At 62.3% G+C, this 16,659-nt stretch overlaps 1 protein-coding gene across 2 annotated transcripts in view; it reads left to right on the forward strand.

The window, feature by feature from the left end:
• The window catches only part of RAI1 (retinoic acid induced 1), a 103,766-nt gene that overhangs the window by 85,541 nt on the left and 1,566 nt on the right, over positions 1-16,659 (forward strand). For both annotated transcript variants that reach the window (XM_040245802.1, XM_040245803.1), the window contains exons 3-5: positions 5,890-11,419; positions 15,100-15,193; positions 16,594-16,643. In XM_040245802.1, coding sequence (XP_040101736.1) covers positions 5,906-11,419; positions 15,100-15,193; positions 16,594-16,643 — 5,658 coding nt within the window. In that variant the 5' untranslated portion in view covers positions 5,890-5,905. The remainder of the gene's footprint in view (positions 1-5,889; positions 11,420-15,099; positions 15,194-16,593; positions 16,644-16,659) is intronic.

Here is a 16,659-nt window from a genome sequence, read left to right on the forward strand (position 1 = left end):
ATGGGATTCTCCAGGCAAGGATACTGGAGTGGGTTATCATTTCCTTCTCCAGGGGATCTTCCTGACACAGGGATGGAACCCACATCTCTTGTGTCTCCTGCATTAGCAGGTGGGTTCTTCAGCACTAATGTTATCCACGAAGCCCTTGCTTGGGATATGGGTGCAAACAAAACAGGCAAAATCTCTGCTTTCAGGAACTTCCTTTCTAAAGAGGAAGCCAGCCAGCCCTGTGGCTAGTTACCTTAGAGAAGTAGGGGTGGTGTAGGGGAGATGGAGTGTGAGTTTCAAACACAGTGGTGAGGGTCAGCCACCTGAGAAGGTCACATGAGCAAAGGCTTGCAGCCCAGGAGCCAGAGGAGCCATGGAGATCCCTGAGCATGGTCTTCCCAGCAGAAGAAAGGCCGTGCAAAGGCCTCGAGGCTTGGGGAGATGCTGGACTGACTGCCAGTTCAGTCCTTTGGTACTTGCTCTTCCTCAGGAGGTCACAGTGGGTGGGGCGCACAGAGTGAGAGGACAAGACTGAGTTGAGAGGTGAGGCTCTCTCCTGGCTGCCTTTGGCTCCCCTGAAAGCCAGCAGACAGACAGACTCTCTGGCATCCGCAGTGTGCAGCCACCTGCAAGACCAGCAGGGCACAGGGCAGCTGGGGAGCCCCCAACGCCAGCCTCTGGACCACCTCCTTGTACTAGAGTGTGTGGGTGACTGACCCTGGCCCTCTTAGCTGTCTGCATCCCAGCACCACCCCGTTTTCTTTTCCTCATTTTGACAGAGTTGGGGAAAGGGGGTTGCTTTTTGTTGAGTGGTAGATAAAATGATGCAAAAGCAGCCACTATCTACAGGAGACTGATGGGCGTGGAGCCCCCCTCGCCAACTGCCTCCTCCCCCCAGAGGGCTCCAGGAGGCCAGCAGCACAGTGGTGCTGACCCCTTCCTGCTGCACCACACCTCACAGCGGGGAGGGGGCTGGCTGGCCATCTGCCTCTCACCCCCTGGACCATGGGCCCCTCCAGCCCAGCTGACCCAGGTCTCTGGACCCACTGGCCCTCACATCCCAGAAGCTGCACCAGGGGCTTCAGCGGGCATGGCTTTAGAAGTCGGAACGGAGCTGAGAGCTTAGCTTTGCTGCCTGTGGGCTGTGCTGTGGGAATTCAGCAGGTTACTCCTGAAAGTGGGGTCATGGCTCCCTTCCTGGGCAGGGTACCTTAGGGAACTAACAGAGCAGCAGGCCCACAGGCAGTGCCCTGAAGCGCCCAGGATAGTAGAGTGCTTGGATGGGGCACCACATCCTCCTGGTGGGTGAACCCCAAGCAGGGGCTCTGGTCTGGTGGCTTAGTAGGTCATGGCTGCTCCGCCGGGGGGTCCTTGGAGGAGGCAGCTTGGTGGGCTTCAGGAAGCGCTTTCCAAACATCTGCAGAGTCCAGAAGCCCCACCCCCCCATTCCAACATTCTTCAAAGAGTCTCCTCCCCTGGGACCCCAGCCTCAGCAAAGGGGCCTGGCTGTCTGCCTGCCTCTCTCTCAGGCCTATAGAGTGGCATGTCGGACCGGAGGGGCTCTCCCTTGGGTGCCAGTGAGCGAGGGCTGCACAGCGTTTATGGGGGTGTTGCCCACACACAGGGGGCGGGGGGCTGCCTTGTTCTCTGTAATTCCTTTTGCCCCTGGATGGGCCCCTCTGCCCCAAGCAGACCTCCCCCAGCAACTGACCTAAGGGTCTTCCCTGTCCAGAGGCCTGGGGGCACTGGGCTGTCTTGTCTTGGGGCCTCCTTGGAAGCTCATTCCCCCCACCATTCAAGCCAAGCCCTTGGGACTCAAAATAGACCCCACAGAATAGCCGTAAGTTTGACTAGCAACTAATGGTTTTAATCAAGGTATCCTGTTCACAGTCTTTATCACCTACAACTCAGAGGGAGGCCCAAGGTGGTCCCACCAGCTCTGATCCTCTTCAGACACCCCTACCCCCAGCCTCCTGGTTCCCAGGTCTTGAGGGGGTTGGGTTTTAAAGCTTTTCCCCTGCAGCTACAAGTCAGAAAACCAGGTCACAAAACCACCCTGGGTAAGCAGGTGGGATGCGCCTGCAGCCCCAGAGCCAGCTGGGGTACAGAAGCTCCCTTCTCGCCCCCTCCCTCCCTTCCCAGTCCCAGCGGAGCTGCAGTAAGCTCCTTCCTACGCTGTCAGGCCCATCTCCCTGACCTGAAGCCTGACCCTGGGGGCTGAAGAGGCCATGGACCCAGTGAGTTCTCTCTGAGGCTGCTCAGCACACAACAGGCAGCCAGGAGTAGACTCCCTATGGTGGGGCGGGCCCAAGCCGGCTTCTGGGGCCTCAGAGGTTGCAGAGGGGACATTGGAACCCCCTTACCTCATTATGCTCCGGGGGCCTTCCTCTAAAGTGGGAATTCTCAGTCCACACTGCTGCAGCGTCCATCTGGAAAAACTTCCTGTGGGTGGCTCACAGGCAGGTCCTGGCTTTTCTGAGCCTCCCGTTCTCTAACAGGGCAGGAGGGTCAAAGCAGTGAGTACACAGAAGGGGGGAACAGGCCTCATGGCTAAGGCTGCCCCTGGGCCCCGCAGTGCCTGCAGGGGGACCACAGAGACTTCTGCTCTTTGCCAGAAAGAAGGGCTGAGCCCTGGCTCACCTACTACCAAACACCTTTGGGGGCTGCTGGTCTTGTGCCTGGGGTGGGCTCTGGGGCTCATTGCATCCCCTTGCAGGCCAGGGATACCCATCGCTGAGGTAGAGAAGCCCTGGTGCACAGGGTGGGCAGGCCAGCTTGCAGGAGTCACCATGGGAGGTGATCTGGAGCTCAGGACTGACCTTCTCCCTCCCTCCGTTTCCCTCTTCCTTTGCTTCCCATTTGGCTAGAATTTCAGAGATGTGCCTTGACCTAGTGTCTGGGAGAAGGCGAAGGGGAAGCAGGGATGGGGAGGCCAGGCTGGACCTGGGAGTGAAGGAGTGTTGGTGGGCACTCCCCTGACCCCCAGCTGGCGCCCTCCTGCCCGCTCCTTCCCTCCCAGGTTCGGAGGTCACCATCTACCTCCCGATGCTGCCCACCCCAGCTCTCTGCCTGCCTCTTTCCCTCCTGTCCTTTGATGGTGCTCTTGAAAAGTAATCATAATCACAATAATTAATAACAACAGAGCCCGTGGCAGGCCAAGGCAGCTTTTAAAGAGGCCGAGCCCCACTTTGTCCCGGTGGCGCTGGTGGGACGGGGCCTAGCGGCAGCCTTTGTTCCTACACGGGTGGCAGGAGCCCGCCCCCACAAGGCTGGGGGGCGGTGCTGGAGTGAGCGTTCTGCTGCCTTCTTCATCAGGCACTGGGCTTCTCATATTTTAATTGAACTGTCTTTTCTTCGAGATAGATGCTCTCACCACATCCAGCTGCTCCTGTGTATCGGAAAACCCGCTGTAACATGGCTTGGTGACATTAAAAGATGCGGCAGCTGGGCTGATTAAACAGGGAGGGGCGCTGGTCAGAGCACGCTCTCTTTTTAAATAATGTTTCTGGTAATGCATTTTGGGGGAATGTGAAAAAAGTATATTAAAAAAAGCTGTAGAAATGTTAATGATATCCACAAGACACTCAGCGGGAAATGAGCGCGATCTGGGACTAATAAAAGGCGGGATGTAATTTGTGCAGAGAGACGAGGCGAAGCCTCCCAAGCCAGCCTGGGTGTGCAAGTTCCGGGCTTGTAACGTGGCCGGGGAGGGGGGGGGGGCAGGGCCCAGGGGCCCAGCTGACCTTGCCTGCCCACGGGGGACACCCTGAGCAGAGGCGCCTCCACCGACCTCTGACAGCCTGGGCAGCGGGGGCCGCCCGCGAGTGCTGCCTGAGGGCGGCAGGGGCCGCCCACCTGGGAGCCTGGTGTGGGGGCCCCGGGGCTGCCCACCTGCAGGAGCCACCCGTTAGAACCAGCACTGCCTCCAGCTCTGGGTCACAGCAGGCACTCCTGTCGTGTTTGATCCAAGCCGCGGGATGGACTGAAGTGGGTCAGAGGGGGGCCTCCACATCAGGGCGCCTGTGATGAGCCAGGGAGAAGCCATGGCCATGGGGCTGGCCCTGGAGTGGGCTGTGGGGCCCTGCGGTAGGCTTGGGGCCCTGGGGCTGAACCATCCAACCGCCAAGGGCAGGGAGGGCCCTGGGCTGGGCTAATGGGGCTCCTTGGGGCTGTCCAGCTGCCCTAGGCTGGACTTACTCAACTCGGGCCCCTCCCAGGTCAGCTGCCCCCTGACCCTCACAACTGCATGAGGAGGTGGGAGCTGGGTGAAGACAGGATGACCGAGACCCCCAAGGGAATGCTGCTTCCTTTTCACATCTGCGTGTCGGCCCCCCTTCTCTGTGCCCCCTTATTTTCTGTGCCTCACACAGCCCTGGAGGCTCGGAGCACACGCCAGGCCACCCCTTCCTCTTGGGTTTGGAATGGGCCCTGAAAAGTCTCCTGTGCCCTCCTGGGGGCCTGGGCCCTGCAGGTGAGCAAGGTGTGGGTAAACCCAGAGGCCGGGATGCAGGCTGCCACCAGCCCTTGCTGTGCCTCCCCGTGAGCCAGGGGTGTCCTTGCTCCTTCCTCCCTCCTCGAAGGGTCTTAGGGGAAGGGAGGGGGGCCACTAGCCTGGATGCTACAGCCGGCCTGTTATGTGACCCTATGGTTCTGCCCTGAAGGGCCCCCCCCGCCCCACCCCCACCCTGGGGTCATTTCCTGACCCAGGATCTTGCTTTGGTGCAGGCTGGGCCCCTTGCGTGCCCAGCCCCGAAAATCATAAACAGATGGGCTCTCGGCCTGGCCCTGACCCGGTGTAGGCAGGCGAGGCTGGCCTGGAGGCCCAGGCGCCTCAGGCAGAGGGACTGCAGCTCTGCCCCATCGCTGCCTCATCAGGGCCATGCAGCCTGTTTACGTGCCTGTGACACCAACACAGGACGCAGGGCCACTGCCCGCGCCCCTGGGAGGGACAGCTTATGCCCACAGTGGCTCAGTGGCCCCTCCTCAGCGTCTGCCAGAAGCAACAGACAGCTTCCAGAGGGCATAGCAGTGACAAGAGGGGGAGTATGTGTGTGTGTAATAGACGGGGAGTGTTTGTGTGCACTGATGAAGAGGTGTGTGTGTGTGTAATAGATGGGGAGTGTGTGTGTGCAGTGATGAAGGGGTGTGTGTGTGCAGTGATGGAGAAGGTGTGTGTGTGTGTGATGATAGACAAGGGGAGTGTGTATATGCAGTGATGAAGGGGTGTATGTGTGTCTGTGTAATAGACAAGGGGAGTGTGTGTGTACAGTGATGAAGGGGTGTGTGTGATGGAGAAGGGATGTGTGTGTGTAATAGACAAGGGGAGTGTGTGTGTGCACTGATGAAGGGGTGGATGTGTGCAGTGATGAAGGGGGATGTGTGTGTAATAGACAAGGGGAGTGTGTGTATGTGCGTGCACATATGCTCATGTGCATAGACTCCAGGCCTCAGTGAGTGGTTTCTGGGGCAGGGCAGGCCATCCCCCGTGCCATGCACACACATGCACACACACACACTCACGAGCTGGGTCACGCCTGAACACTGCTGCGCTGGGGCTAGATTACCGGATCCAGCAGCCCCAGGGGACAGGGGAGCGGGAATGGCTAAACGATTCTGAGCCGACGGGGAGGGGGAGGGGAACTGGTGGCAGGAGGGGGCAGCTCCCCAGTGGCTGGCGCTGGGCAGCCAGGCTGCACCTCCCTGTCCCTGTCAGAGCAGGAATTACAGAGCACACGGCCCTGACACACAAGTTGTCGATATGTGCACAGCTGGTGGGGCGGCTGCAGGCGGGGGCGGGGCGGGAGGGGGCCGGCTTTCCAAGGGAAGGAAATGGCCCGTCTGAACCCCGCCCGCTCTGCCCTCCTCTCCCCGCCCTCCCTCTCGCCCTTTCTCTTTCCACAGATAACCAGCCCAAGTCATGCAGTCTTTTCGAGAAAGGTGTGGTTTCCATGGCAAACAGCAGACCTACCAGCAGACCTCACAGGAGACGTCGCGCCTGGAGAACTACAGGCAGCCAAACCAGGCCGGGCTGAGCTGCGACCGGCAGCGTCTGCTGACCAAGGACTACTACGGCCCGCAGCCCTTCCCCGGTTACGAGGGCGGCGCGGGCACGCCCGCCACCTCGCGCGCCGGCAAAGGCCTGTCCTCGCCGCAGGCCCCGCCGGGGAGGCCGGCCTTTGCGGGCTACACCGTCCAGGATGGGAGCCCATACCCAGGCCGCTACTCGGGCGAGGAGGGCCTGCAGGCCTGGGGAGGCCCCCAGCCACCCCCGCCTCAGCCGCAGCCCCTGCCAGGCGGGGTGGGCAAATATGACGAGAATCTGATGAAAAAGACGGTGGTGCCCCCCAGCCGGCAGTATCCAGAGCAGAGTGCGCAGCTGCCCTTCCGGACTCACGCCCTCCACGTCCAGCAGCAGCTGCCGCAGCCCCCACCATCCCTGGCATACCCCAAGCTCCAGAGGCAGAAACCCCAGAGTGACCTTGCCTCCCCCCTGCCCTTCTCCCAGGGCGGCCACTTCCCCCAGCAGTCCCAGTCCTTCCCTGCCTCCTCTACCTACTCCTCCAGTGGCCAGGCCGGCGGGCAGGGGGCCCACTCCTACAAGAGCTGCACGGCCCCCTCCGCCCAGCCCCACGACAGGCCGCTGACCGCCAATGCCAGCCTGGCCCCTGGCCAGCGGGTCCCGAACCTTCATGCCTACCAGTCCAGCCGCCTCAGCTATGACCCACAGAAGCAGCAGCAGCAGCAGCAGCAGCAGCAGCAGGCCCTCCAGAGCCGTCACCATGCCCAGGAAAGCCTGCACTACCAAAACCTCGCAAAGTACCAACACTATGGGCAGCAAGGCCCAGGCTACTGTCAGCCAGACGCGACTGTCAGGACCCCAGAGCAGTACTACCAGACCTTCAGCCCGGGCTCCGGCCACTCACCCGCCCGCTCCGTGGGCCGCTCACCCTCCTACAGCTCCACCCCGTCACCACTGATGCCCAACCTGGAGAACTTTCCCTACAACCAGCAGCCACTTGGCCCTGGGGCCTTCCCCGCCGGCCTCACCGACCCCAGCCACTTCATGCCCCTGCTCAACCCCTCCCCGACGGATGCTGCCAGCTCTGTGGACACCCAGGCCGCCAACTGCAAGGCCCTGCAGAAGGACAAGCTTCCCGAGAGCCTGCTGTCGGACCTCAGCCTGCATAGCCTCACGGCCCTGACCTCCCAGGTGGAGAACATCTCCAACACCGTGCAGCAGCTGCTGCTGTCCAAGGCGGCCGGGCCTCAGAAGAAGGGTCTCAAGAGCCTGGTGGCCCGGACACCAGAGCAGCACAAAAGCCAGCATTGCAGCCCTGAGGGCAGCGGCTACTCGGCCGAGCCAGCAGGCACACCGCTATCGGAGCCGCTGAGCAGCACGCCACAGTCCACGCATGCTGAGCCGCCTGAGGCCGACTACCTGAGCGGCTCTGAGGACCCACTGGAGCGCAGCTTCCTCTACTGCAGCCAGGCCCGCAGCAGCCCCGCCAGGGTCCACGGCGGCTCGAAGGCCAAGCCCGAGTCCGTGTCCACCTGCTCCGTGACCTCGCCGGACGACATGTCCACCAAGTCTGATGACTCCTTCCAGAGCCTGCACAGCAGCCTGCCCCTCGACAGCTTCTCCAAGCTTGTGGCTGGCGAGCGAGACTGCCCGCGGCTGCTGCTCAGCGCCCTGGCACAGGAAGACTTGGCCTCCGAGATCCTGGGGCTGCAGGAGGCCATCAGCGAGAAGGCCGACAAGGCCTGGGCTGAGGCGCCGGGCCTGGCCAAAGACACCGGCAAGCCGCCCTTCTCTCTGGAGAACCACAGCGCCTGCCTGGACCCTGTGGCCAAGGGTGCATGGCCACGGCCAGGGGAGCAGGAGTCCCTGCCCGAGGCCCTGCAGCTGGACAAGGGCAGCAGCGCTAAGGACTTCAGTCCGGGGCTATTTGAAGACCCCTCTGTGGGCTTCACCACCCCTGACCCCAAGAAGACAGCTGGTCCCCTCTCCTTCAGCGCCAAGCCCACCTTGGGGGCTGCGGCCTCAGACCCCACCGTGGCTTTTGACTGCTTCCCAGACACGACCTCTGCCGGCTCGGGGGATGGTGCCCACCCCTTTGCCTGGCCCGAGGAGAACCTGGGGGATGCCTGTCCTCGGTGGGGGCTGCACCCCAGCGAGCTCACCAAGGGTCTGGAGCAGGGCGGAAAGGCCACTGACAGTGCCAGCCAGGACGGCACCCGGGAGGCTTCGGCCTGCCTGGGCTTCCAGGAGGAGGCACCCCCTGGGGAGAAGGCTGCAGTGCCCCGGGACTCCCAGCAGGAGGCGGCAGGCGGGGTGAAGGAGGAGGCAGGCGGGCTGCTGCAGTGCCCCGAGGTGAGCAAGGCCGACCGCTGGCTGGATGACAGCCGGCACTGCTGCTCGGCCGCCGACTTTGGGGACCTCCCACTGCTGCCAGCGCCAGGCCGGAAGGAGGACCTGGAGGCTGAGGAGTACTCGTCCCTGTGCGAGCTCCTGGGGAGCCCTGAGCAGAGGCCGGGCCTGCAGGAGGCACTGTCACCCAAGGCCCCGCTGCTGTGCAGCAAGGAGGAGGTGGAGGAGGTGCTGGACCCCAAGGCTGGCTGGGGCTCCCCGTGTCCCCTCTCTGGGGACTCAGTCATCTTGCTGGGCCCCACAGTGGGTGCCGAGTCCAAGGTCCAGAGCTGGTTCGAATCCTCCCTGTCCCATATGAAACCAGAGGAAGAGGGGCCTGATGGGGTGCTGGCTCCAGGGGATTCCGCTGCTGTGACCCCGGAGGCCTCCCTGGCACCAAAGCCAAACAAGCCTGCTGTGCCCGAGGCCCCCATTGCCAAGAAAGAGCCCGTGCCTCGCGGCAAAAGCTTGAGGAGCCGGCGGGTGCACCGGGGGCTGCCTGAGGCCGAGGACTCCCCGTGCAGGGCACCGGCACTGCCCAAAGACCTGCTGCTCCCCGAATCGTGCACGGGGCCCCCTCAGGGACAGATGGAGGGGGCAGGGACCCCAGGTCGGGGGATCTCAGAAGGACTTCCCAGGATGTGCACCCGCTCCTTCACGGCCTTGAGCGAGCCCCGCACACCTGGACCCCCAGGCCTGCCCACCACCCCTGCCCCCCCAGACAAGCTGGGGGGCAAGCAGCGAGCCGCCTTCAAGTCAGGCAAGCGGGTGGGGAAGCCCTCCCCAAAGGCCGCGTCCAGCCCCAGCAACCCGGCCGCCTTGCCCGTGGCCTCCGACAGCAGCCCCATGGGCTCCAAGACCAAGGAGACGGACTCGCTGGACGCACCGGGCAAGGACCAGCGGTCCATGATACTCCGGTCCCGCAGCAGGGCCCAGGAAGCCTTCCACTCCAAGCGCAGGCGGCCCTCGGAGAGCCGACTGCCAAACTGCCGTGCTGCCAAGAAGCTCCTCGCCAACAACCACCTGCCCACCACGTTCAAAGTCACTGGCAGCCCCCAGAAGGAGGGGAGGGCAGGCCAGCGGGCGAGGGTCCCCAAGCCTGGTGCCAGCGGCAAGCTCTCAGATCGACCCCTCCACGCCCTCAAAAGGAAGTCAGCCTTCATGGCTCCCGTCCCCACTAAGAAGCGCAACCTGGTCTTACGCAGTGGCGGCCTCGGGGGAGACGTGAAGGAAGAGGGGGCCGAGGGCTCCCCAACCCTTTTCAAGAGGATAACATCTCCCAAGAAGGCGAAACCCACCAAGGGCAATGGTGAGCCCATGGCGAAGCCACTGCCCCTGGAGACCCCAGACACTGGCCTGAAGCTGGCTTCACGGGCGTCCTTCCAGGGGGCCATGAAGACCAAGGTGCTGCCACCCCGAAAAGGCCGAGGCTTGAAGCTAGAGGCCATTGTGCAGAAGATCACCTCGCCCAGCCTGAAGAAGTTCGCGTGCAGAGCACCAGGGGCCCCTCCTGGGAATCCTGTGAGCCCATCCCTCCCCGAGAAGGAACGTGGGCTCAAGAGTGCTGGGGGCAGCCTTCTGGGGGCAGAGGAAGGTCTCTTAAATGTGAGCCCCGGGCAGAAGTTCCCAGCAGCTCTGGGGGCTGAGCCATTGTGCAGAAATCCAACCAATAGATCCTTAAAAGGCAAGCTCGTGAACAGTAAGAAACTGTCCTTGACCGATAGTTTCAAAACGGAGGCCTTCACATCCCCAGAGGCCCTGCTGCCCGGGGGCACTGCCCTGGCACCTAAGAAGAAAAGCCGGAAAGGCAGAGCTGGGGCCCTTGGACTCCCCAAAGGCTCCTTGGAGAAAAGGCCCCACCTCGGCCCAGCTCTGCTGCTGACTCCCCGAGACAGGGCCAGTGGCACGCAGGGGGCCAGTGAGGACAGCTCTGGCATAGGAGGCAAGAAGCCAAAGACAGAGGAGCTGGGCCTAGCTGCCCAGCCCCCAGAGGGCCGGCCCTGCCAGCCCCAGACGAGGGCACAGAAGCAGCCAGGCCATGCCAACTACAGCAGCTATTCCAAGCGGAAGCGCCTCACGCGGGGCCGGGCCAAGAGCACCACCTCTTCACCCTGTAAGGGGCGTGCTAAGCGGCGGCGGCAGCAGCAGCTGCTGCCCCTGGATCCAGCCGAGCCTGAAATCCGCCTCAAGTACATTTCCTCCTGCAAGCGGCTGCGGGCAGACAGCCGCAGCCCCGCCTTTTCACCCTTCGTGCGGGTGGAGAAGCGGGGTGCGTTCACCACAGTGTGCACTGTTGTCAACTCCCCGGGAGAGGAGCCCCAGCCCCAGAGGAAGCCTTCCTCCTCCTCCTCGTGCTGCTCCTTCTTGGACGCAGCTGGGGCCTCCCTAGCCACGCTTCCTGGAGGCACCGTCCCACAGCCTCGGCCCTCCCTGCCCCTCTCCTCCACCATGCACCTGGGGCCCGTGGTTTCCAAGGCCCTGAGTACCTCTTGCCTTGTTTGCTGCCTCTGCCAAAACCCGGCCAACTTCAAGGACCTCGGGGACCTCTGTGGGCCCTACTACCCTGAACACTGCCTCCCAAAAAAGAAGCCAAAACTCAAGGAGAAGGTGCGGCTGGAGGGTACCTGTGAGGAGGCCTCGCTGCCTCTCGAGAGGACACTCAAAGGCCTCGAGTGCCCAGCTGCCGCGTCTTCTGCTGCCACCACCACCACCGGGAAGCCCCCCAGGCCTGATGGCCCAGCTGATCCGGCCAAGCAGGGCTCTCTGCGCACCAGTGCCCGGGGCCTGTCCCGGCGGCTGCAGAGTTGCTACTGCTGTGATGGTCGGGGGGATGGCAGTGAGGAGGCAGCCCCAGCCGACAAGAGCCGCAAGCATGAGTGCAGCAAGGAGCCGCCGGCTGAGCCTGGTGGGGACACCCAGGAGCACTGGGTGCATGAGGCCTGTGCCGTGTGGACAGGCGGGGTCTACCTGGTGGCCGGGAAGCTCTTTGGGCTGCAGGAGGCCATGAAGGTGGCCCTGGACATGGTAAGAGGCCAGTCCCGCTGGGTGGGGTCCTCGGGTTCTGCAGGCAGTCAGGCAGGCCTTCTTTCCAGTGCTGCGGTGTGGGCCAAACAGACCAAGTCACAAATGAGTCCAGGGGCTTAGCCAGAGAGCAGAGGCACCCCCGGGCCAAGGCAGGACACAGTTGCCCACCCTGTCCTAGACCTCCCTGCTGCCCGCTCAGCCCGTACCCACCACACACTCAACCGACCCCTTCCAGCTGCAGCCCCTGCACCCTCCTGACACCCGTCTCCAGTAATCAGCTGAGACACTGAGTCCCCAGATGACAAGGGGCCTCAGAACTGCCTGCCTCTTATGATCTGAGGTGGATCAGGGCCTCGGAGAAAGAGCCCCTCCAACAACAGGTGGCTGGATGGTCAGCCCTTGTCGGTAGGGTGGTTCAGGAGTCTTTCCTGCAAGGCCCTGAAACATCCCAGAGGAACTGCAGTCGCTGTGTGCCTCTAGGCATGTAGCCTAACCTCTCTGTGCCTCCGTTTCTTCATCTCTAAAGTGGGCATAACAGTCCCATCAAGCTGTCACGGCTGTGCCTGGCCTACCCACGAGCCCATGACTTATCTGCTGGGGCTATGACAGCGGCAGCTCTCCGACGACACTAGCATGTCGCGTCCCAGCAGTGACTGTCACTCTGGTTACTACAGCTCTCTTGCTCCACGAGCTCCCTGCTGTGGACCACGGTCCTGTCCCCTCACCACACTGCTGTCCAGTGTCTCCTGGGCAGGCACCCACCATGCCACCCTCCAGCTCACTGCCCTGCACCTTCCCTGCCTGCCCACCTGCTCCCTCTTGTTCCCCACTCCCCCAGTCCCGACGAGCAGTCCTGTGCTGGCTGTCACCAGGGAGATGACTGCTGTCCACATCTCCCTGTTTGCTGATCCTCTGCTACCAGGATGTGGTCCAGGACCTCTCCATGCCGGGGTAACCCTCCACCAGCCTCCACCCAGATGGAGGAAGGCCCCTCTGGCCTGACAGTCCGGGGCCCCTGTGCCTCCCTGCCCAGTTCTCCTTTCCTCCCATCCTGTGTTTTTCCTTCTCTCTCATCACTGCCTCATTCCCAGCTTCCTTGAAATAGGTTCAGGTGTTCCCCTCCATTGAATGATAACGCCCACACTCACATCCCCTCCAGAAAGTGCCGAGTGGCCTACCCCCGAGGTGCACATCCTCAAAGCCCCGACCTGGCTGTGCTGCTTCTGCACCTTGTCTGAGCCTCGGTGGGGGCCAACCCTGGTCCTTCCTCAGCTGCCTATTCCAGGCGCTTTGGTCTGACCTCACTGACCTCCTGCTGGACTGAGGCAGACACGGAGGGGTCTGAGTGGCCTTGTGCTTTCCTGGTGTCACATGGCTATTAAGTACTGGAGCACTTGGCCTGGTGGTCCCATCTCTGCCCACTGTGCCATCCTCCATAACGAGTCCCAGGGCCTCCCACCCTGGGAGCGGCCCTGGAAGGTTGGAACTAGGCGGGGAGGGATGTTCACTGGTCACTGCAACAGCATCTGCTCCAGTTACTCAAGGATCAGAAGAGCCTCCCTGCTAGAGAGGTGGTCCTGGGCTGAGCTGGCTGGGACTAGCAGCCAGGCAAGCCTCCAGGGGGCTCACGGGAGCAGCACCCCACCCAGAGGATACCCTGGGAAGACAGGCAGTGTCCGCCGCTCCCCAGGTCATGGTTCATCTCCCTCCCCTCTGACAGCCCAGGCCTCCAAGGGCCACCTGCCCCCCTGAAACCCCTTCTGCCTCGGAGCTTGGTGGCCTAAGGTCGTCTTGGAGTCATGTGGACCCCAGTCCCAGTCCCAGCTCAACAGGAAGCCAGTTCCATGACCCCCACAAGCCACTGTCCACTGAGTCTCAGGGCACCAAGCCCATCAGCAGGGTGTGACCACGTGGATGGCCAGATACCCCCTCCACCCACACAGTAGGGACCCTTGCTCCCACCTTCGTACCGATCAGTGCTCTGCTGGATCAGAACTCCTGGGCAGGCCTCCAGGGGCATGTCCTGCGTCCCCTGCTGCAGCCCCCTCACCACCTGTCAGCCCTGAGCCACACCGTGGCCCACCACCCAGGAGTCTGCCTCTCCCTTAACTGCCCTTGGCCGCCCCCAGGGGGACAGATCAGAATGAGCATGCTGGGTTTAGTAGGGCCTGAGGCCTTGCTCTGCTTCCACCTCTAGAGGCCTGTCTCCAGGGTTTGAGGGGCCTCAGTGCAGATGGAGAGTGAGAAGCCGTCAGCCAGAGGAGCCCACTGTCACTCTTCAGCCATCAGAATATCCAAGGGCTGCTGTGGGTGGGACACTTGGGCCGGGGTCTGGGGGCCTGTTCCTGCCTCAACACCTCTGTGAGCCAAGAAATGGGGGGCCTGGAGACTCGGCCCTGATCAGAAAGACACCGCCATGCAGAAGCATATGATCACTGGTGGTCCCCCGGCTTCCCACCCTGCACTCCCCATCCCAGCTGGGCACCAGAGGGAACATTCTCAGGCATGAGTTAGGCCCAGGAAGGGTAGAGACCATCCCTGGCCTCTCCCCTCCTGCTAGGAGTGGGTTCCCCCCAGTCCTGGGAAGGAGCCCACCCGCCCCAGCAGCACGGCACCATGACGGCCAGCCTGTGCCCAAGCTCCGTTGCTGGGCTCAAAGTCCTGTCCAGCTCTTCCTGAGCTATGTGCCCTCAGGCAACTCACTGGGCTTCTCTGAGCTCTCATCACTCACCTGGTTAAATGAACGATGATGCCAGCGCCATCAGGTCGTTACAAGGAGGCGGCCTCCACACGGACCTGGTGCGTCAAACCTCAGTTACTGGTTTCTGTGACTCGGCCTCCTGGCGTGGGCCTGCTCCCTTCTCTGCTCTCCTCCCCCATCTCAGGCCTCTGCTGCACTGGGGGCCCGGGGTCTACGGGATCTGGGGTCTGTCTCTCCCCAGGCCTCGGGTTTTGCTTTGCTCTTCCAAGGGCCTTTGTAGCATCGCCATCCTCTCCCAGTTGGTCCCCCTGCAGGCAGCCCTCAAGCTCAGCAGACCCATTTCTGAGACCCAGAGTGTCCCGGCTGCCCTGCTGGCTGGCCTGGGGTTCACATGCACCCCGCATCTGGGCACCAGCTGTGTCACCCCTGGTGAATGGCCCCTCAGGGTGGGGCCTCTGACTTGGTTCAGTGCTGCTTCTGCCCCCAGAATGGGCAAGAAACAATGCTCACCACCTTTCCTGGAGCGGGAGGGAGCCCCAACTTCACTGTAGAGTAGGCCCATGAAAGCAGCCCACCTGGAGGCTGTGGGGAGGAGTTGGTGGGCAAGGGCATGGCCGGGTGGTGACTGGCCTCGTGAGTTCCTGTCACCCGCTGGGCCCCCAGAGTCACTCCTTCAGTCTTTGAGACCATCCCGTAAGGCAGGAGCCGTCCCCACTGTACACACCAGGTGGGAAGAGCTGTGTTGCTCGGCTGACACGCAGTACACAGTGGCCAAGCCGTCACTTGTCCACACCTGCCAGAAGCAGAGACCCCTATGTTTATGCACAAGGTATCCCACCTGGAGAGCTCCCCACCCAAGGTGCCGATGACCATCCTGAGCTCTCCCACAGCTGCCTTTCGAGGGCCTGTTCGGAGAAGGGTGGGGGCCTCCCAGGCCCCTCAGCTGCAGACTCACCTGTCTTCCCTCTCTCCTCGCCAGACTTGTTCCAGCTGCCAAGAAGCGGGGGCCACCATAGGGTGCTGCCACAAAGGATGCCTCCACACCTACCATTACCCGTGTGCCAGCGACGCGGGTAAGAGTCAGCCCTAGTGGACAGGTCAGGAGATGTGGGCACAGCTCCTTGAACCAGCCCCACTCAATCCCCTGCCCCGAGCTTCCCTCTTCTGCCCCAGCAGTTTTTTATCTTCTGGTGTTGCTCAGCCAGGCCCTCTGCTGGGCAATGCTGGCGAAACACCTCAGTCCCCAGCCACCTGCTGGAGAAGCATAGCCTACAAGGTTGAAAGCTGTATGTGAACTGCTGTCGCCAAGGGGTGCCTAGAGCTGGGGAGGATCTCAGGCCTCAAAGAGCAGGGGTACCGGGCTGGGCCTTTGAAGTATGAATAGGAGTTCACTGGGTTGGGGAAAAAAAGGGGAGAGAGACAGTTCAGTGACAAAAACTGGGATGGAAGGAGAGGAGATTCAAAACAGAAGCTGTGGAAGGGGGAAAGCAGGGCCATGCCAGGCTCCCGCACCTGCCCTGCTCTTTCCGCTCGCTCACTTGTCTGTTCTGTGGGCGTTTATCGAGTACCTACTATTGCCAGGCACACAGAGCACAGACTGCCTGCCAGAAAGCCTGGAGCCCCCGATCCTGGTGGCATCCTTCCATGTGTGGCTTGGGCGCGTCCCTCCATGCCTCTGCTGTCAGGGCCCCATCTGTGAAGCAGAGGGGAGAGTCGTTTCTTTCTGCAGCTCTCTGGGGCAGGCAGTGAGGTCATGCATGTGACCCAGAGAGGGCAGCACTGGTTCAGTTCCGGGAGGCCCCAGGACCTCTGTCCCCCGCCCCCTGCTGCCCTGGAAAGGGGTGAGGGTATGACAACCCTGCCACAGGACAGAGCAGAGGCCTCCTCTGCCAGGGCCCTCCCCGCTCCCACTGCCCTGGGAGCCCCAGAGGCTTTGGCACAGGAAGCAGGGCCTGCCGCACTAGAAGGATGGCGAAGAGGGAGGTGGCCAGTGTCCCCAGGCAGGGAGCAGGCCTGAGGCAGGGCAGGCTGTGCTCCTGCTGTATCAGCTGCATTGCTAAGTCTCAGGAAGGCGCATAGGGGTTGGCAGGCGGAGCCCACCCAGGTGGCTGTGGTCAGCTAGCAGCTCAGCTGAGGTTGCTGGATCCAGACGAGGTTTGGAGCCTTCCCAGCTCTGCTCCCGCCCTGTCTGCCTCCAGCAGAGCCACCCCGAGTGCCGGCCAGGTCGGGCAGGATTGTGCTGTTGCATTGGCTTGGCTGTTTGCAGGGGGACAGGCTGGAGAATTAGGGGAGGCCTCCCTATGACTAAAGGGGGTTTCAGGGGGAGGGCAGAGTAAAGGACAGGCAAGCCAGTGGGGCTGGAGGGCAGGCAGAGTTTGACTTACTCTTTGAAAAAAACCCGCAACCGAGGGCGTCCCCCTCCCGGCCACACACGACGCCGGTTCTGACCGCTCCAACTTCTGTTTGCTCATAGGTTGTATATTCATTGAAGAGAACTTTTCTTTGAAATGCCCCAAACATAAGGTGAGTGACCGCGAGC

This window comes from Oryx dammah, unplaced genomic scaffold (assembly GCF_014754425.2).
Source record: "Oryx dammah isolate SB20612 unplaced genomic scaffold, SCBI_Odam_1.1 HiC_scaffold_8, whole genome shotgun sequence".
Classification (NCBI taxonomy): domain Eukaryota; kingdom Metazoa; phylum Chordata; class Mammalia; order Artiodactyla; family Bovidae; genus Oryx; species Oryx dammah.